Consider the following 21,776-nt stretch of genomic DNA (forward strand, 5'->3'; position numbering starts at 1 on the left):
GGTTTCTTGCAAACATATTATGTCTAATTGTTCTTTCTTCAGAATGTGAAAAACCTGTCTTCTTTTCCGAGGAAGGTTCAAACCATTACAGTTCCAACTAAGGAGTTGCAGAGACATTTTGTATTTAGGTAGCTGTTCCTCCAACTGCTCCAAGCTTCTGCTCTTCCTCCGATGGTGGTAGTGAAAGTCCAAATGACAGATTTGCTATATCGGGTGGTTCCCTCTCCTCCACGGTTCCTTTCTGCAAATCCTCCAGATACTTCTCTAGAAATAGTTCTTTGTCCTGAATTGTTTTTATTTTAATCTTCCTTCCATTGAAGTTAAAGGACAATCCTTGTGGAAATTCCCATCTGAATGGTATGGTGTTTTTCTTCAGCAGGTCTACTAAACTCTTGTAATATGTTCTCACCTCTAAAATGTATTTAGGAATGTCCTTAAAAATCTGTATCTGACAATTTTGGATCACCAATGCCTTTTGGTAATGCAAATTCAGTATTCTATCTCTTTCTTCTTTTGATCTCAATGTAATTAAGCAATCCCTTGGTTTTTTGTCCTGCCTTCTGCCCAGTCGAAAGGCTGAAATTATCTCAAGTTCCTCATCTTCCTCCCATTCTTCCCGCCAAAAAGTTATAATGTTCTCTGTGAGAAATTTCACAAGGTTGTCCCCTTCCACTTCAGGCACCAATCTAAATTTTAAATTCTTCTCTTTACGTTGAAGTTCCAGTAAGGAGAGGGCTGCATCATGCTCATTCACTTTTTTAACAATAGGCCCAAATTTTTCCCTTGTCTCTTCAGCTGTTATTTTTGCACTTTCTGCAATCTTTCGTGTTTCTGAATTTTCCTGGATTAATCTATTTATAGAATCTGTGTTCGATGCGACACTAGCCGTATTCACATCCAACCTTGTTGTCAACTCTGTTAATTTTTTAGAGTTCTCTGTCGAAAGTTTTGTCAATGCTTCCAGGGATTGATTTATTTTAAGTAGAGCCTGAGTCATAGGATCCATAGAAGCTGGTGTTTTTTCCTGCACAGCTGCAGTTCCTGATATAGAGGCCCTTTTCTTGTGAGCTTGTTTTGCTTTCTGCCTTGTTACTATCTCATCTGTAGGGGCACTCATATCCTCAAGGTCGTTCTCACAGAGTTGATTCCCAAGTGGAAAATCCCACTGTTACTTTTTCAAGTGCAACAGTTTCAGATAGAGCCCTCTAGAGGGAGCATTCAATTGTATCCAAATGGCAAAGATGGAAAAACAACAAAGAAGCAAGGGAATACAACAGTAGCCAAAAGTTTCCAATATCCAAATTGTAAAGTCTCTATTTTTCTATGTGGCCAAAATGCAACAAAGTACATCTAAGGTCCGATAACTTTTTTGCAAACAAGTCCCCACTTCTCAGAGTTTGACAGACCACGTCCCAGGTGTCTTGTTTGGGCAGCCCGACCCCAGGGGATTTGGCAATGGAAGTTCTTAATTTTCCATTAATTTTCCAGCAGATAACAACGTTCCAATCCCTTCCCCCCTTCTCCTGCCAGTCTGGGGGGAGGTTTTAAGTCCGATGTCAGTTTGACAGCTTAAAAAAATTAGAAAGGTTCCCTTTAAGTGCAGCTTGATTTTCGTTGCTTTATTCCTTCTGCAGTTCCGGGGAGGCAGACTTCCTTAATTTTTGCCTTTCCCGTTTTCAGCCAATTTTATTTTTTAAAAGTCCCGTTACTTTTCCAATCTTACTCACGGGTGTTGTGGTCAAATTCCAATTGCAGGAAGGAATCGGCGCTCTCCGCTCATGGCGACGCGGCTTCACTCCGCTAGCTGGGTGACGACTCTCAGCACCGCGCTTACCCCGATGCCGCTCAGAAGCCTTTAAAAAGGCTCCCTCACAGTACCGGGGGGCGCAAAAGGTGCCCACCGAATCTCCTTTGTTCACAGGCTCCGCGCCTGTGATTTTAGGGGTCCCCCGCTTGCCGTAGCGGGTAAGACCCGAACTAACGGAGCAGTCCTGCCTCGGAGCTCGAGGCTCGGACCGCCATTAAGCGCTGGCGCCGACCGGAAGTCTTTTCATTTACTCTCACAGGGAGCTAGTTTTCAATTGGGGGAGGTATTTCTTTTTCAATTTTATACCAGGCAAAATATGAATTAAATAAGCTGCCGTGCTCAGCACCCAGGATTCTTAAAAGTACTGCACTTGTGGCATTGTAAAAAAAAAACTTAACAGATTTATTGTGCTTTGTTGGGTACTTCATAGGCACAGCTACTTCTAACATAGCTTTTTAAATCTAAGTGATGAGCAATGTTCCAGTATCTTTCATTAACAAATATACCAATCTCTCATTGTGTGGACCAGAGAATTGCCTAAGGATCTAAGATACATGATTTCAACTCTATTATGTACTCATTGTGTGACTCAGGGCAAATTTCTTTTCTCTTAGCCTCAGCTCCCCATATGGGAAGAGTGTGGTGACCTACTTCACAGGGTTGTTGTCTTGATAAACCTTCTAAAGCAGGGACGTCCAACTCCCAAGAGACTGCGATCTACTCCCACAATAAAAAGCTGGCAGTGATCTACCCATTTGGGTAGATAACTCCATCTGCCACTTTTGTGATTGTGCGCAAATGAAGGACGGGGCAAGGGGGCGGGGCCAGATGTTATTTTTCCACCACGGAGGAAATAGGGCCCGTGATCAACCACTAGCTGCAGGGAATCAACCAGTTGATTGCGGTTGGCCAGTTGGACATCCCTGTTCTAAAATATTGCTCCACTTGCAGATGTTGTTAAGTGATTTATAGGTTGGATCCAGACTTACCAATCCTTCCATTCTCAGAAGGGACTGAGAGTCTACAGAAGTTCTCGCTGAACAAAGAGGGCTCAAATTTTGCCAATTCGCTCCTCCTTTCCCAGCATCACCTCCAGTGCTGTCTTCCAATCCTCTGGAGCAACTTTTCTGTGGAAAGACACAATAGGCAAAAATCACCTACCCCGTTCCTCTAGCAGAGCACCCTGTGTACAAAGTTCCAATAGGTAGCCTGAATCTATCCTGATGTGTTTTAGAAAGACATATCACAATGTAGTCTATGTGAAAACAGTATCTTCTTGTCGTTGGTGCTGCTTTTTTGGTGGGGTGGAATGAAAACTGACTATTATTGAAATACATATAAAAGGATATATGCAGTTTGAGGTTAACAGGGTTAGCCTGTGGGCTGGGTTAACAGAAATAGATCTTAATTATCTGTATTAGAAGGCAATCAGTGCATCCAAGTTAATCAGCAGGTGTAAATATGCCTGTAGAACAAACAGGGAATTTCTGTGACAAAACAGTGGCCACAATCCAGCCAAAGTTAAGCGCTATCATTGATTACAATGGGACAGAACTGAAGCACATGTTTAAGGCTTTAATCCTACATATTGCACTTGGTGGTATTTATTTCTGCATGGACTTTTATAGGGTTGTCCTGTAATTCTCCCACTGAAATCAACATATATGTTGCTTTGGCTCAATTATGTCCATTATTTTGGAAAGCAATTAGCTAACGAAGTGTGATGATGTCAGCTGCTGCAATTTTGTGCTGTCAGTGGTGTCATTTCTAAAGAATTCAAGTGAATACAGAGATTAAGTGAGACAATTCATGAGATCTGTGGGAAATACTGTATTCATTAGACTTTTACATGCTTCCATCTGAGAAACAGATACAGTACTATACCTCTGAGCTATTGTTATTGTGCCTTGGGTGCCTATATGTAACATCGTAACAGTGCCAGTAATTAATCTGCTTGGAACAGGGTTCCAGTCAGTCAGTTAGTGTAGTTGAGATAACTGGGTACGTTTAGGCTGGTGGGAAGAAGTTAGGGAGACATCATAGCTGTCCTTCAGAGATCTGATCGGCTTCAGGGAGAAGATGAACCAGGCTTGATTTCTGCTGCTCCAGGAGGCAGGAATGGAACTAATAGATAGAAACGGCAAGGAAGTAGATTTTAGCTGAACAATGAAATAGGCTACCTCTGGAGGCGATCGGCTCTCCTTAGCTGGAAGCATTGAAGTGCAGGCTGGACTTCCGTCTACCTGGGATGCTGTAGTTGCAAGAGTCCTAAATTGAGCCGAGAGTTGACTAGATGGTCTCTAAGGTCTCTCTGCTTCGATTCTGTGAAAATAAAAATGGGAGGTGTTGTGTTTATATGCAGCTCCACTCTGCTATTTCTGAAGCTTTCCCCTGACTTAGGTTTACTGTGTGCCCAGGAGACATAGCACAGACAGTGAATGCGCTTTAATGCCACTTTCCCCTTGTAGTTTTGCCAGCTCCCTGTTGCTGGATGCATGCCTTTTTGTAGGCCGAGGTGCCTTTTGTTATCAAGCACATAGGACTGTGATAACAAGCTTTCAGTTTTGCTGCCGCACAAAGGAACCACGACTAATTTGGCTAATCTGACTTTTGTGCAAAGAGGAAGAACCCATGAGTGTTAGCAATAACAAGTCTGCAGCTCTTGGAAGCCTCATGGGAGACATCTTCTAGCATCATGCAGACCGTGAATAATCCCCACTCGCTCAACAATAAATCCGCAGGTAGAGAGGAACAGATCCGCTTCCTGCCTGGTGCATGGGAGAATCTGTCTGGTGCTCTGAGGTCATTCTTGCAAGTTGTAAGTGCCTGAATGAGATCATATACCCATTGGTTATCCCCCCACCCCACCCCAAAAGCTGTAAGCTCTTTAGTTTTAATGCCCTTTGTAAATATGTAAACTGCGTATCTCAATTTAACATACACACGCAATTAAGAAACCTATGTGAGTAGGGACCTGGGTGCAGAAATGTATACCTTTGGACCACAGCTTCACATTTTGGGATCGGTGTATACAGTAAGCCTGCAGCTTATGTGCATTGAACTTGTGTGCATTCAGATTTACATGTCTTGCAAAAAAAATTAAAAAGGGGGCAGATGTCTGGGGGAAAAGACTTGGCCAATCCTGCCCACTATTGAACCCAATGTGTTTTGACTCTATGCGATATTGGCTCTAGGTGTAACCCCCAGAACGTAACCCCCATGTGAGTGACGGGCTTACTCTAAATTACTAAACACTAGTTAGACCTTTCAAGCATGGAGGCTGCATATGTTTGAACCAACAGATGGTTTCAGCCTCTAGGATGCTCCAGCACAAATTTGCTGTATAGGAAAGTGATACTGGCTTTTCCCCTTGAATTGAGTGATCTAGTGTTCCCTCCATTTCCATAGCTGGCCGTGAAGCACACTATTGCAGGTAAATGAAAGGTCGCATCTGCCAATTCCGTCTGCTTATGAGTTTTTGTTAACGTTAGTTTAGAAACTAGTTTAACTGAAAAGGGAGTGCTGATGTAGTCTTCGGTAATGTGTAGACGTTAAGCTGTTTGTAGAAGAATAATTTATAGCACGGTCCTCTCTGTGTCTCACTCAGCAATAAATCCTCTTAAATTCAGTGTGGGGTGTATTCCTGGGCAAACTGGATTAGGATATGGCCTAGTGGTATAGCAGTGAGTTTGGCTATCAAATTAGTACACTTAGGCCAACACTGGCCAGTGTTAGGGACTCATCTCTCTGTGACCTGATTGGCCAGTGTTGGCGTTTTGTTTATTTAATGTGCAACTCTTTTAAAATGGTAGACATATTTTAGAATGCCGTTCTCAACTGAGTATATTCTTTATTGCATTTATGTACTGCCTTTCTCCCAATGTGTTCCAGGCAAATGGAACAAATTATTTTCAGACCACCTTCAAGAGCTGATGACACCAGCTCCCTGGCCTAGGCTTATAGAGACCAAGATAGAAAACAAAGTGGATTTTATTTATTTCTTTTCTCCCCTGAACACCTTGCCATGTTGCCAGATGGCACAGATAATGGACTATGTTTCTGGTTGCATTCTCTCTGGGCTGGATTTTAAGTGGTAATCTGAATTGCAGATGATCATCTGAATCCAGCCTGAGCTTGAATACACTGGCAGGTGAAGCTAAGGCAACTGGGGAAAAGGAATGAGCCAAAGCTAGCATTTCAGACCCTGAAGTTCTGTTACTCATGGAAATAGAAGCACAGAATACAATTTGCAGCGCTGTGCCTGTGACATTATATTTAGACTTATTTGCAGTTGGGGAGGTAGCTTTTCCTCAGGTCACATTGACATTGTGAGGTGGTTGGGGTTTTTTGCTTTCATCTGTAACATGTCACTCCGCTCAATTAATGAATCCATTCAGTTTATTTTCTTAGGAAAGTGTGCCATGCTACTCCTTGTTCAGTGGTGCGCTTTGTATTGCACACATTGTCATCTGGGTAGTGTTGGGTTTGTGAAAGTTGATCCTGTGTTGTGAACTAGGGTTTGAAGTTTAGTTGATCTTCAGTTCTCCTGCAGTGTAAGGAGTCTATCATTTTCAGCCCTGTCATAGGAAACCTCTGAATTACGGCTTGCACCTTCATTCAGTGTGTAGGAGGCGACTTGCCTTTTGACTTTTTTTTTTTTTGGCCCATAGTTCTGAAATAGAAAAATAGGGCACTGTAGTTTGTCACGGGTGTGTTGTGAACGTATATTAGCCTCTTAGTGGTGAGCCACTGCGGAGGAGCTTTGAAGGAGGTGAAGAAGCTGTCATGTATACCACAGAGAACTAATGAACAGATTGCTTCAAAGTCGAGATGAGAGCAGAGATGTTTTATTTATTTAGAAGATTTTTTACCCGCCCTTCACCTAAGGTCCCAGAGCTGATTACAACAATAGAATATGCAATGTATAAAAACAGATAAAACAGCTAACATTTGTAAGAGCAAGGAGAACCGTTTCAGCCAGAACAAAGCAGTATACATTCAGCGAAAGAGGAGGGTACTTCAAAACAAAATACCTTAAATGTCTAAGGCTATGGTATAGAAGAAGCGTCTCTTCAGCTTATGTCGAAAACTGTACAAGGAAGACTCTAGATACCCCTCCATGGGGTGTTCTAGCCTTGATTCAGGAACCTTTACACACAGATGCACCCATTCACACCCCCAAGATATTGCCTCCCCCCATTTCTTGGGAGTCAGAGAAAACCTTGGGATATTGGGTGACATGACTTGACTTTGTCATTCATATACAATCGTACCTTTGTTTTCGATCAACTTAGTTCTCAAATGTTTTAGCTCCCAGATGCAGCAAACCCAGAAGTGACTGTTCCGGTTTGTGAACTATTTTTGGAAGCCGAACGTCGGACGGGGCTCCTGCAGCTTCCAATTGGCTGCAGGAGCTTTGGTTTCCAAATGTTTTGGAAGTCGAATGGACTTCCGGAACAGATTTTGTTTGACTTCCAACGTACGATTGTACAGGTAACTGACATCTTATGTGGGGGTTATGTTTGTGGTCATTGCTTGCAGATGCAAAATCATGTAAAGCCAGGAACCTCCAGAACTGTCCCCACTACAAGGTGTAGGATTGCTTGCCCAGCTTTGTGGAGCAGGGGTTCTAGGACACTGCCAGAGTGCTCACATCTCCTTCCCTTTTGCCACCTTCCCAAACCTGGGCAAGCCCAGCATTGCAGCATTGCCCAGGTGGTGGTGGGAGAATATATAAATGGGGAGTGGGTTACACACACACACACACACACACACTGTGCAAAGGTGTGATTGCATAAGTAAAATAAGTGTAAGATGCGAGTTACCTGCTCAGTTATTGTACACTGGAATACTACTAGCTGAAAGTGTCGGCACAATTCATTGAAACACTATGTTTTTGTGAGATGGTACGAGGAAATGTGAAAGTTATTTCCATGTTATAGCCATGGTGGGCCATTAACAAATGCAAAAGGTGTTGCAGTCTTCATGCAATGAACACATGCATGCGAACAGCTTATAAGAATTGTTCCCGGTTTTCTTTTCTTTTGGGAGTAACTCTCTGAAAGAGGTTTGCTCAAATAACACTCAAGCGTTTGACATATAATGATATTTGAGGTCAGGAAGAAACTTTCCCACCACCTCAGATTGGCTGCAGCCCTTAGGAGAATCTCCTCGCAGATCGACTTTCTTGTCATCAATAGCTATTTGCCCTGCAGGCGCTGGACTACAATGGGCCTGCTCTGTGGCGGGTGGAGACCTAGATTCTGGTGAGAACTGGCAGCTGAAATAGAATCCTTTTATTTCCTATAGGAACACTTGTGTTAAAGGACCACAGTTGAATTGGAGTGCTTGTGTTATCCACACATGCAGACATATTCTCACTCCGTGTGTGTTTTTCAGTTAACTGAAAGTGTTAAAATAATGGCTTGGATCCTGTGAACAGAACTCAGTTCAGTGAGGGCAGTTTTTGCTTATTTCTTATTCCCTTTGTTCCATGAAAATGTGCTCCAGAGGGATCAGGGAACAGCATGGGGGGTGGTGTGGGGCGTTGCAGGACAAAGGGGGAGGCCTCCTCCCTCCTTCTGCCAGCAAGAGCCTTTCCTGAACTGCAGAAGGGCAACTGGCAATTTATCTCAGTGTTGTCCTGTGTGTGTGTGTGTGTGTGTGTGTGTGTGTGTGTGTGTGTATGTGTGTAAACATAAGCAGATAGAGCTTAAATCTGATTTTTTTAAAAAAATATTCCAGTTCTGGAAGAGGCGATTCTTGCTGCCAGAAAGGAGATATTTCTCTTGACAGGAGGCTCTTTCCAGAAATATTTGGATGCCAATGCTGCGATAATACTATCACTGCGGTGGGGTACCTTTTTCAACCTTCATTCCCATGGGCAGCTTCCCTGTGTGCGTAAGTGGTGGATGGGGCCAGAGCCAACGTTGTGTGAAGCAGCAGATGTGCGACTTACCTTTGTACAGTAGACTACATGCTAGCCAGGCAGAAACCAGAGGTCTCTATGCACGCACGCACACACACACGCCCCTCCATCCTCTGCCCAGGCAACCAAAATGTCTTCTTGCAGTTCAGGGAGGCATTCCAGGCAGACAGATGCACACAGCAGGGCAGTTGAGTGGTATGTCCTGGGGACAGTCAGTCCCGAGGAGCAGATAGAGAGGACTGGAGGGGTGCATTTGGCCCTTAGGCCTGGGGTTCCCCACCCCTGGGCTACCACACTGTTAGGAAATCCTTCCCTGTTTTTGGACAGGTGCACATCCAGAGAGATTCTGCAATAGAGGGTTGGGAGGGAGTCACACTTTTCTCCTGTGCTGAATTATTTAAAGATTCTGTGAGTTCAGTTTAGAACAAGGCACCTTGTATAATAAGTCATGTGTCAGCTTATTCCATTGGGAAAAACGAGGCACGTGTTAGTGACTCAGGAAGCCCAATGAATTACTGGTACAGAAAAGTCATGTTGGTGCTTGCTGATCTCTGCTAAAAGCATGCAGAAATCCTGCAGAAACTCGTTGGCCAAATTAAGCAGATAAACAGAAAGTATTGCCCACTTTTCTTTTCTGCCAGCAACCACACATGCCTTTTTGTCTTCTTAAAATAATTAAATGGATATCTGCCCAAACCCTACATCTTGGGGCCAAGTTACAATTTCCTTTTAACTTTCTCTCTCCTATTTCTCCCCCCTCTCTAAGAACTAGAATAGTGAGAATGCCTTAGCTGATTATTATTATTTAGACAAAAAGTGGAATCAGATTTGCTTTAGGAATCTTAAGAGATGTGTCCATGTTAGAGAACGCGGGGGTTTGTTTTATCGACTGATTGAACCAGAAGGTATCGTTTCAGCAAAGAATATTCAGTGGCTGATGAGTATCACTGCTTCTTTTTCTTCGGCAGCCAAATTTCCTCAGTTGCACTGTGTCCCTAATCAGAAAAGTAATGCAAGCCCACTTCTTTTGTTCAGAGTTGTCATGCAAGAAGGCCTATAGGGTTACGTTGCTATGACAGCTGGACTACACTATGAATGAACCCGCTTCCGAGTGGCTAAAACTCAGCCCCCTTTTCCTAGAACCAACTGGGCAAGTCTTACTGATTCCAAAATAGTTAACACTCTTCCATTCTTTTGTTTTCCCGTGCACTTCCAAGTGATGAGAATGCAAGGAAAGATCTAAAGAACTTGCCTGCCTTTCCTACCAAGACGCTACAGGAACACCCATCGCTCGCCTTTTGGTAAGACACATTTATTTTTTGTTTCACTTGCCTTTCACGCTTTTATCCTCCCCTTCTTCTCTAAGCAGAATTGGAAGGGTCGGAGAGTCACAATGTCTCTTCCATGAATAGGAAGGGCTCTTTCCATACTTGTGGTCCATTAAGTAAGGATGAGGAGATTTTTGACAAGTTTCACTTCCCATGCTTCCCAGACCACCTTGTTCTGGAGGGTTCTCCAGCCCTCCTAAACAGCTTTTCAATGGACAAAGGAGGCTGCAGGGAGGAGGAGAGGAGGAGGAACTGGGCAGAAATCACCTCCCCTGTTTCACTCACAGGGACTCTAGATCCAAGCCATAGTTTCTCTTCTCCCCCTGCCTCCAACTCCCCATATTATCCTCACAACAGGCCAGCAAAGTAAATTAGGTCTGGCTGTGCCTTGCCCCCAAGGCCATCCAAGGACTTCCACCTCTGAGCAGGGGTTTAATCCAAGGTCCTCCTGGCCCATCGAACACTTTATCTGACGCCCTAAATAACACACATATTTTCATGAGGCTGTCGAAATTTCCTCCCAGCTACTATTTGTTTGAAAAGCTGTTAAACAAATAGTATAGATGTATTTAATACAGACACTGCCCAAGTTCTGTAGGTCGATAAGTGTATCTGAATCCAGGGCCAGGATTTAAAGATTAGTTCAAATGTTTAAGGAAAACATAGGAATGTTTTAAAGGAGTTGACTTTCATAAGATGATCTCTCTCCAAAGTAAACTCGGGGCTGTAATCCTGGGACTAAAAAAAAATGCTGTTATGTCCCCTGCTCAGTCTTCTCTAGGCTAAACATACCCAATTCCTTCAACCTTTCCTCATAGGACTTGGTTTTCCATACTCTGACCATCTTCGTTGCCCTCCTCTGAACCTGTTCCAGTCTCTCTTCATCCTTCTTAAAGTGTGGCACCCAGAACTGGGCCCAGTATTCCAGATGAGGTCTACCTAGTGCAGACTAAAGTGTAACTATTACTTCCCATGAGAGTTACGTGGCCATCTTTGTTGTTGCCGCTTCATAGTCCATTGCTGTCATGCTGATAACTCACCTTCATAAACTCAAGCCGCACTATGAAATCTGTGGTTAGCAGAGAGGGCAAGTCATTGATCGTTTACAACAGCTTATTCCTTTTGGGCTGCAGTTATGCACACAGGTAGGTGTTGCAAGCTCAGTAAGTTTTAAGCAGTGTATGTAGGGTAGCAGCCTTTGTGGGCCCCACGGTGTTGCTATCTTTTTCTCTAGCAGGGCTCCTGTGTCTTAACAATATCAGTGTCCTGCAGAAATTCAACAGATCTAGCTATTCCAGTCATTGCTTGCCCATGTAAACCAGGATTATCCCTGTTAAATACCTGCATTTTATGCAACTATGAAAGGTCCTGGTAAGGCCTGTAGCGGACTGTAAGACATTTTAGCTTGAATCCAGAGTTCCTGTGAGCTGAGCTCTGCTCACAGGATGCTCCTGCTAGAGGAAGAGGTGAGAAGGTGATTTTCACCCAGTCCTCCTTCCTGCTGCAGCACTGCAGGCCACTTCCCACACTATTTCCAGAGGGTCTCTCAACCCTTTAGAGTAGCTTTTCAAGGGATTATGGGGGCAGGCAGGGGTGGAGGGGGAATTGCCTCTTTCTCTAGCAGGAGCATCCTGTGATCAGAGTTGAGCTTACAGGAACTCTGGATCCAAGCCCATATGTCTTAAAAGCTGCTACTGCACTCCTTCCTCCACTCAGCAGGACTCTTCTGCCTTTAACAGCAGTCAAATTCACTGAGCAGCTACATTATGAATGGCTGCACAATGATTATATTACCTTCGTTATCAGAGGTGATATGCTTCAATAGCAGTTGCTGGGGAGTGCTATTACACTCATCTCTTGCTTATGGGCTTCCCAGAGGCCTCTAATTGTAAGAACAGGATCCTGGACTAGATGGGTCTTTGGCCTGATCTGGCAGGGAACCACTTAACTTCTTCTGTAATTTCCCCCAAAGATAATGTATTGGTATAGGCAGTTTTCTGACATAGGCACACTTTTGTCTGCAAGTTCTCTTCATGGTGATAAGCGATGCGGTAGGGAACCTAACATAACTCCACCTGCTTTTTGCTAAATTTCAGCTTTGCTGTGCTTGCAACTCGTTCAATGCTTGTGTCTTAGTAATGGGACATTCTACAATAGTGTGCACAATATAGCAGGGTTAATTACAAATTAGAGCCCGTCCTGCTATATCAAGGAACAGACACATCGTTCCATTCTGTGCAGCTCAGTTCCTGAATGTGCAAGAGTGCGCACCTCACCGGAGAGGTTCTTAGCGGAGTGTTGTATGTTTGTGTGTGGAATGGTTTTCTGAGTGCCGTCAAACATTATTATTTGGTATAAAATACTTCTGCCGCCTCCTTAACCATTTTGCTTGTTCCACAGTGAGGACAGAGTCATTGAACATTATGTAAAAAATAAGGGGCTGACCAGAGGACAAGCGATTGTTCAGTAAGTGTTTCACTTGGACATTTGTGGGGTGAGGTGGAGTGCAGAAGGGGCTTCACCAATGGTCTGATAGGTTGACATGGTTCTCGGTTAGTCACTGGTAGGCACTGATGGTCAGCGATTACATGCTGAAAAATGACTTGCCCACCTGTAGGTCGCAAAGGCATGGACAGCAGATCTTTGGACCAATTCCCCAATTCCCCTTCCACACTGTCTTTTCTCCTGAAGACTCCACAGTGCCTTTCATAGCCAGGAGCCTACTTAAGAACTGACCCAACAGCTGAAGCTGTGCAAACAACTGAACATTCCATGAATAGGCACTAGCTTGGTCAGATCTCGTTTCCTGGTCATATCTCCCTGAGGTTATGTGTACTTGACTATTCAAATGTCTATCATATAGCCTGGTCAGCTACATTTACCATGGAAGTGTACTCAGAAGAACATAAAACACACCTTAGAACTAAGCTTGGAAAATAGTGCAGACCTGTATTGTTAGAGAGCTCAGCCACAATAATTGGAGCCAAGTTTTTAATGGAGTTCAGCTGTTAAGCTGGCAAGTAGAACAGGGGCTGAGCACCTGTGCCAAATTGCACAGCACAACTTTTGGTGGTGTTTTTTAACGGGAGACCACGTTAATTCCATTCTGCTGAGCTCTTTTGACATTTTTTTGACCATGCAGTTTGTTGCTGTGCTTGAACGCATTTGTAAACATACTTCAAACATGGCTGTTGACTGATCTGTTCTAAAAAAAATTAAGGGGCAATGGGGAGAACCCTCTGCTGCAGCTTAAATAGGAATAAAAAAATCAGAGAATATGTGCTTAGAGAGAACTTCACAGAAGAGCCGGCCCATTTACTTATGAATCTGTCTGCACAGGTACATGAAAGTGGTTGAAGCTCTGCCTACATACGGAGTCCATTACTACGGAGTAAAGGTTAGTGACTGCTGCAAGAGAACCTAAGTGCCTTGGGGCAGAATTCAGCATTGCGCTAAGTGTGGTACAAAGTCTGCTTGTACAATGGGACTTCCCCCCCTTCTCGCCCCCTAAACCTGTTCTAGGGGTTTCTTCAACCCTCCAGAGCATATTTAGGGGGTGCTTGCGGGGGAGGAGGGGTGAGCCCTGTTGCATTAGTGGTCTTCGTTGCACGCACACAGTAATTTAGTTGAATCCCACTCACAGCGTTGGAGTTTTGAAAGAGCAGTGCCCCCCCTAAAAAAAAACAGGAGTGAACACATACTTGGCAGGCGGAAGGTCCCAGGTTCAGTCCCTGGTGATGGGGAAAATTTCAGTTTGAGGCACTGGAAAACCACTGCCAGTGAGGGTAGACCAATCTTCCTTGACATGCTGCTGTCCATATGTTGGACTGAAGCCCCCTATCATGTCTGGCCATTAGCCATGCTGGCAGAAGCTGATGGGAGTCAGAATCAACATCTGGAGCAACACTCTTGGCTTTAATTCAGTCTGTTGTTTTTAATATAACAACATACATGTGGTTCCCAGGTGTTTGTTCCCCTTGGCAGTGATTAGACCCAGACCTGCATAAACTTCAGCAAGATGGTGGCCTCATGTGCTTTCAGACCATACTGTGAGGCCATATGCTAGGAACTTTGTGTCATCTTCCACACACAAAAACACAAGATGTGGCATTTTATTTATGTGTGCAATTTTAAGCAATTAATGGTAAGCAATTTTAGGGCAGGGTCACATTAAAAACACAGACAGCATTATTTGGTAATAACTTAAGATCACACATACCTAATGTATACATTTTATAATCCCATACGTTCCTGATTAAACTATGCAAGCTTGCCAATATATGTTCATAATACAGTTGTTGAAAAATGCCGACTTCACACTAGCAAGCTAGTGGCTGAGAGATTGAGCTGTGAACCAGAAAGCCCTAGTTTACTTTGGCTGTGATTGCATTTGGTGGCCTTAGGCTAGCTGCCGTTTCTTAGCCTCTGAACCTCGTCTGCAATAGGTGGATGATACTAATAACCTGTATTAAAGGCTTGTGGTCAGGTTTACTGAAACAGTGTGTTGGCTGCATAATGCTTCATGTTATTATCTCCTTAACTGAGAAAGAGAGACCTGTGAAACATGAAATCTTGCACAGGTCCCTCAAAGAGGAGGCAGTCACACAGTAACAAGATAAGCTTCAGTCTACTTCCTTACTCAGTTATCATATGCTCGTGCAAAGCAATAAATGCAGGGTGATCTACTAAAGGCAGCAAGATGTACTTTGGAGTAAAGTGCCAGGGATTGTGCTGCATGTGTACATAGCCCATTCTTTCCTCTCAGCAGTGTCCCAGGGCAGCAGTACTTTGGACATACCCCTCATCAAACCCCTTCCATTGTTGTTGTTTTACCGCCCACAGATTTTCCTCAGCTTGCGCCCCGCCTGTAGCCACTGTTTCAAGGAATGCAGCCTTCTCGCTTCCTCACTGCTTTCTGCCTGTTTGCACAGCATCTATCTTCCAGCTGGGAAAGGAATGGCAGACCACTTTAAACAATAATCCCCGCTCAGTTGGCTGCAGGTGTGCTAACAAAGAGCTGCTTTTCGTCTCCCTAACCTGCAGATACTTGTTGCAGAACAAAATAGTTTTTAAACGCTACTGCATCAACTCGGCAGCGCTTGACTCCTACTTAGGTCTCGCCACTTGTGTCCTTTCTGTTCTTCAGGATAAACAAGGGATCCCATGGTGGCTCGGGATCAGTTATAAAGGAATCGGCCAGTACGATTTACAAGATAAAGTCAAGCCTAGGAAGGTAAGTCTCTCTGTGTGTGTTTTGTAATACATAGGTGCGGGTGCAACTTTAAAAAAAGATGATTAGCAAAGTGTTCCTCTGTTCAGTGAAAGAACTGAATCCAGTGTAATCTAGCTTTTATTAGGAACTGAACCTTTAGTGCGGCAGGCGCTGCCCAGTGGAACTCCCTGCCAACAGAAGTTTGGCAGGAATCACCCTGATTACTCTGTTATTGAAACAGGCCTTTTGAAATGTGAATTTCTTTTCATCTGCCATTTTTTATTGATCCTTTTATTGATTTTATTGTCATGTCAGGGCGTTTTCTGTTGTATACTGACTCGCTGTGTTTTTTATGAAAGTGTTTATATAAATAAACACTGTGTGAGAGGCACAATACAGCATTTTTTTGCCGTGGTGGGGGAAATGTGTGCCTGTTCTGTTTCTCCCACAGCTATTAAAGAAGCTGTCATGGGCCAATGGGGGGGGGGGGAATGGACTTGCCACCTTTGTGGGAACTATTTTATACAAACTTCACAGAAATATATGGCCTAGTTTGTGCATCCACTCACTTAGGGTTGCCCTCTTTCTGTCTGTCTGTCTGTCTGTCTTTCCTTTGCCTCCATATTTTTAACCCTTCCCTGGCATGCAGTTGTGTAATGCATGACACTTCTTCTTGCCAGGGAGAGAACCAATGGGAAAAGCTTCGCCCACTGACTTTCTGTGTGTCTGTCTGCCATCAAAAGTAGGGGAGCCGGCCTTTTGGAAAGGACATGTCCATTTGCCATGATTAGGTCTGTACTAAAACGTGATTAGAATAAATTCTTTGTCCATCTCACTGAGGGGCCGGTGGCATCACAGGTGAACCTGTGGTGTGGCATGAGGATAGGTGGGTAGGCTAAAACCTTTTGTCATCCATCGTAAGCAGCATATCAGAACAAAATAAGCCTAACCCTCTTACCCTACCAAAATAGAGGGCATGGTCCTGCCCCACTGCTTTCTCTTGCCATCCCTAAAAGGCCCCTTTCCTCCTCCCTGGGCATATGATGTGTATAGGAACTGTCCCAACTCATAAATCATAAACACGTGCAAATCATAAACTTCTGGAAGAGCCAATTTCCCTTGCTGAGTGTAGCAGGGATGCTTTAATGCACGTGACTATCCCACAGGGAAAACGCACCTTGCTTCTTTGCAGCCACACCTCTGTGCTTTATCTGCATATCAATGCCAAGAGCTAGCTATTTTGCTCTTCTTCCTGCTCCCTAGATCATTTAGGGGTCAACACCTCAAATGCATTTTCTGCCAGCTGCACATTTTGCTGCTGTCTCAGAATACAAGTCAGGTATGTGTAGGAGTGGTACATCTGGCCAGATTTTTTAGCAGACGTCTATATTTGAAAAAGTATCTCAATGTGAAATTCATTTAATACCGTAAAAGAGGCGGATCTTACTGGACAAGAGGTCTGCCACAGAAAATGCTCTTTCCCATGTCCCCAACTGTTCCACAACAATGCAAGTAAATAATCCAGAAACAATTAGTCAACATGCCTCAATTTTGTTTTGTTCATCCAACCACCAGTTATTCATCTGGTACAGGAGCAGCTGACCCTATGGCTCTCCAGATGTCATTGGACTCTTAACTCCCATTATTCCTGACCACTGGCCATGTTGGCTAGGGATGATGGGAGTTGTAGTTCAGTGACTCCTGGAAGACCCCAGGTTAGCCATACCTGATCTAGAACAAACAAGCAATGGCTTGACTATGCAGTGATCAAATTATTCAGTGAATTTGTTTTCATTTTTTTAAAAAAATGTATATCTTGCTTTTGTGTTCAAAAGTTGTTGTTGCTGCTGCTGCTCTGCTGTTGTTGTTTGGTTGTTGTTGTTCCTGAACAATTGCCTGTAATTGCCTGCTCTTTGGTAAAACACTGGTTTGGAAGAGGGCTGGGTAGTCTTAACCTGGGGCTTAACCTGGGCTTCCAGGGTAAAAGGAAAGTTGACAATTTTGGTACAGCGCTGCTCATTCTTAAGCAAAGCATCATTGTATGTTACTACTTACTACCAGGGCTTTTCACAGGAACTCAGTTCCGTCACCTCTCAGGTGGGTGCCATTGTCATTATAAGAGAACAAGGGAGGTGTTCATGGAGAGTTCTGGCACCTCTTTTTCTAGAAAAATAGTGCTGCTTAGGAGTCCTGAATTGTACATCTAGGCTAGTGTGGTATAATGGTTAGTGTGTCAGACTAGGACTGGGGAGACGAATGTTCAAATACCCACCCACTCATGAAACTCACTGGATGATCATGGGGTAGTCATTCAGCTTAACCTCACTGGGTTTATTTTAAATATGAAGGAATGTATCCCACAGTATTTTTTATACCACTTGTCATTAAAGAAAGTCAGAGTTATTTCCTGGGGGAGTGGGAAGAGAACTATGTACACTACCTTCAGTTCCTTAGAGGAAAGGTAGGTTTTTAAATGTACTTATTAATACACATTTCCTCAGAAATAAGTTCTTTTTTAGTTTAGTGTGACTTAAGCCCAAATAATGGTTTTAGGATTACAGCCTTAAACACTTAGTTGTCACTGCAAGCAATCTTTCACACCATTTGAGACAATTCTAGGGGAATCTGTGCTTGTTAATCTGTGCTTAATTAATACCAATTACTGGGAATGGTGATACAGCAAATGGCAAGTGTTTCTGCGTGCCACCACACATAAAAATAGACATTCTGCAGTCTATTTTCCAAAGCAACACACACACTTACGCAGCTCCTGCAGTAGCTACACAGCATAGACCACAAAAGGAAGGGAAAGCGGGTGGCAAGTTTTGATGCCAGCCAGCTTCTGGAAACAGTGACTCCTACTAAAAGGAGTCATGGAAGAAGAGATGATAGTACAAACAGTTTCTTTGCACAGAGGGTGGTTCTTTGTTTGCCATGTGCAGTAAACTGTAAAAGTAAGCAAAAGCAACTAAGCAAGGAGTAACTGCAAGGAGAAATAAATACATATGTTTAGCAAGGGTGTGAGAGAGAGGTGTACAGAGACTGGTGTGATTGGTGCATCAGGTGTCGAAAAAGTTTCTTTCTGCACACACAGAAAAAGTGATGCATACAACCTCAGTTTGGTTACCAAAGTATAGCCAGTCAGTTAGATGGTACATCCAGTTAAGTGTCTTTTTCTTCACAATGGTCAGTGAGATGCTTCTGGGAAAGCCCAGAAGTAGAATATGCTGTTGCCTTCCAGCAACTGGAATTTAGCCTTATTCTGTCTCTAGGAAACTCTCGGAAACATAGCCTAGTTTTGTCTAGTCCTGTTGCCCTCTGCATGTTGTTGACCCCAGTTCTTATCATTCCTGGCTGAGACTGATGGGAACTGGAGTCCAACAACGCCTGGAAGGCTACAGATTCCCCATCCTTGGTTTAGTCCAATGGACAGCCACTCTCCAGAGTCTTAGGATTTTAGCCACATTCCATGATGATGCCAAAGAGTGAAATTTGAACCTTATGCTTGCCAAGTCTGCTTTATGTGTGTGAGGAATGACCTCTCCCAAAATCTGCCCTCCCGTTCCATTTCTTTTGCCTACGTTTACATCTCTCTGTGTCTCCCTGCCCCATGGTGATCAGGGATGTAACTGCTTTGCAAGTTAAGGGACACTTAGCCTTGGCTCTGCCAACAGAGTTTTGTTTTTTTAAGAGGAAATATACAGAAGCCTGTTATTACCTAGTCAAACATAGCCTACTGGCTGTCTTACCTTAAAGCAGAGCAATATAGCAGAATCTTTATGGACTTTGGGGTACCATTTGTTTGAACTCCTTACCTCAGCAAAGCTATTACTCTCATGCACATTGAGCATGCCTAGAAGCCTGACATGCTTTTTCCTGACATGCTGGCTTTGCGCATGTGTAGTGTTTGTATGTACATTGTTTTTAAACACATGAGGCTATGAAAACATGACATTCCCCCACGCCTAATATTCTAAAGAGGTGCATTGCCAGCAGGGTTGGTTCTACATGTGTAGCTCAGCCAGGGAGACACCTGGTAGAGCCTTGCAGCAGGGCTTTACAACTTCATCACACATGGTAGACCACTTGCTCTGAAAGATAATGCATCAAACTCTTCCTCCAGGTTGAAATGAGCCAACCAAGAAGAGGGCTAGGCAAGGAAATATTCAGCTTTCTGTATGTAGATTACATACTGACATCTATCTGAGCTATACTGCTTGAAGGCGTTGATCAGTTTTAACAAGACAACTCAGCTCCTTTACCCAAAAGCAAACATTTTTGCAGCACCTCCTTCTGCAAGCCAACCATAGACTTCAGGTAATTTCTTAAAGGAGAAGTGCCTGGACTTGATTACACCTGTAAACTTCACCCTCTGACCTGGAAGCCCTGCCCTTCTAATCATAGGGATTATGGAGCAATATAATGTTACTTGCCAAGGCAGAATACCTAGGTTGTTTATAAGACATAGGGGCACTGCACATGTGATTAGGAACACAGGAAGTCACCTTGTATGAGGTCGAGTCACTGGTCTATCTAGCCCAGTATTATCTAGTGGGACAGGCTGTGGTTCTCCAGAGCTTCAGGCAGAAATCTTTCTCACCATCTGCATACTATACTTGTTTTTTATTTGTCTTTTAGTTTATTTTGTTTGTGTTTTGCCTTCTTTTTAAGCTGCTTTGAGGCATTCTCTCTCTCTCTCTCTCTCTATATATATATATAGCAACTAACACATACAATTAACAGCAATCCTTTTAATGAACATGGGACCTTCTGCAGGCAACGTATGTGATCTGCCCTCTGAGGTATGATCCTTGCAATAACCATGCCTGTTTTTCTCTGTAAGGCTAGATTTGCAGGTGTCTTAAATGTTTTTCATCAAAAAGAATTGTCTACATGGGAGGTCTTGTATTATAATTTTCTTAAATGTTTATGCTGAGAATTAAAAGCCCTTCATCAAATGTTTGACCTCTGTGTGTGTTCAATTTTATTTCCCCCTCTCAGAATCAAGTGCACATTTTGCCTAGCTAGATTCAACTAGTGTGCCAAATTTATTATTACTATTACAGTTAATTTCTTAATCGCCTTCTAAGCCACCCGTTTCAATGTGATTTACAAAATGAGTGAATTTTCTCTATGTATTTCATTTCACTTATGTGAGTATCTCTCAGTGAAACAATTCTGAGGTGGGGGATATTTGTATAATGCATACAGAAAGCTCATGGTAAATGTAAAATAGTTTCTTAGGAATGGAATGCTGGTGGTGAAAGTAATCTTATCTCCTGTACATTCACTTGCTTGTCTCTGCCTGCATGGATGACAAGGGTAGAGGGCAGCTTTTGCTTCACGTGAGCTTTCCTTTGGGGTATTGGCTAAGTTTTTGTGCAGATTAAATCTTCCGTTACAACAACAACTTGATTAATTCTAAAGAATGTGAGACTGGTGCACATGTAAACCCACATTATAAATATTTATACGTCACAAAATAAGAAAAGAAAACCAGATACATTCGAGTCTATGCCACTAAGGGTACATTCAACATAAGGGGGGTGGGTTTGGGTATGTATGTGATAGAACACTCAGCAAAGCCACTCCACTCTTACCATAGAAGCTCGCAAAGGGTATGTACTTAACACCAAACAGTACCAGTCATTGTTGTGACATAGACGATAAACAAATTGATTATTATATCCACTCTCTCTGATACAGGCCAGAAATATCAGTTCATCTCTTATGCAAGCAGTTCAGTGTATATAAAAAGGATTGATTTCAAAGAACGCGATATATACAATATATAGGTAAAATCTGTGAATACTGAATTATGCACTTTTCATTCATTCATTCATGCATTTAATTTTAACCTGCCATTACACTGATCAGGACCTCAATACCTTAAGGACCACCTTTCCCCATAACAACAGACCTGGGCCCTGTGCTTGTCGTATGAGGCCGTTCTCTATGTCCCTCCTTCCACAGAGTTTCAGAAGGTGGCAGTAAGAGAACAGGCCTTTTCATTGGCTCGCCTGGTGCCATCATTACATGTCTTTAGGTGCCAGGCAAAAGCATTCCTCTTTACCCATGCCTTCTACTATTAAATAATCTATGGCCTGTTAAAGCTGGGGGAGGGAGCTTTTATTACGATTATTTTGTTATTATGCTATCTGTTGTTATGCTTTTTATTTTATTTTTTAATTATTACTGGTGATCCGTAATGTGTTCTTAATGTTTTACACCTCCCTGGGATCTTTTGATAAAGGGTGGTATATAAATTGAATGAATTAATAAAATAATAATAATAATAATAATAATAATAATAATAATGGTTTCCATTCTGTATGAGAAGGGAGAGTTGCTCTGTATTAAAACCATCAGATTCAGAACACAAACATTTTTCATTGTGTACACTCACATAAACATTCCTTTGTTTTCCGTCGTCAGCTGTTCCAAAGTTTTATGATCTGCTCTATAGTTTATAGCTTAACCATGATATACACGGATTTACAT

The 21,776-nt window shown here is 43.1% G+C and overlaps 1 protein-coding gene across 7 annotated transcripts in view; it reads left to right on the plus strand.

The window, feature by feature from the left end:
* Nucleotides 1–21,776, plus strand: part of FRMD4B (FERM domain containing 4B) — a 234,620-nt gene that overhangs the window by 163,136 nt on the left and 49,708 nt on the right. For all 7 annotated transcript variants that reach the window (XM_079958857.1, XM_079958853.1, XM_079958855.1 and 4 more), the window contains 4 exons: nt 9,953–10,036; nt 12,464–12,529; nt 13,403–13,460; nt 15,210–15,296. In XM_079958857.1, coding sequence (XP_079814983.1) covers nt 9,953–10,036; nt 12,464–12,529; nt 13,403–13,460; nt 15,210–15,296 — 295 coding nt within the window. The remainder of the gene's footprint in view (nt 1–9,952; nt 10,037–12,463; nt 12,530–13,402; nt 13,461–15,209; nt 15,297–21,776) is intronic.

Source organism: Podarcis cretensis, assembly GCF_951804945.1.
Source record: "Podarcis cretensis genome assembly, chromosome: 2".
NCBI lineage: Eukaryota > Metazoa > Chordata > Lepidosauria > Squamata > Lacertidae > Podarcis > Podarcis cretensis.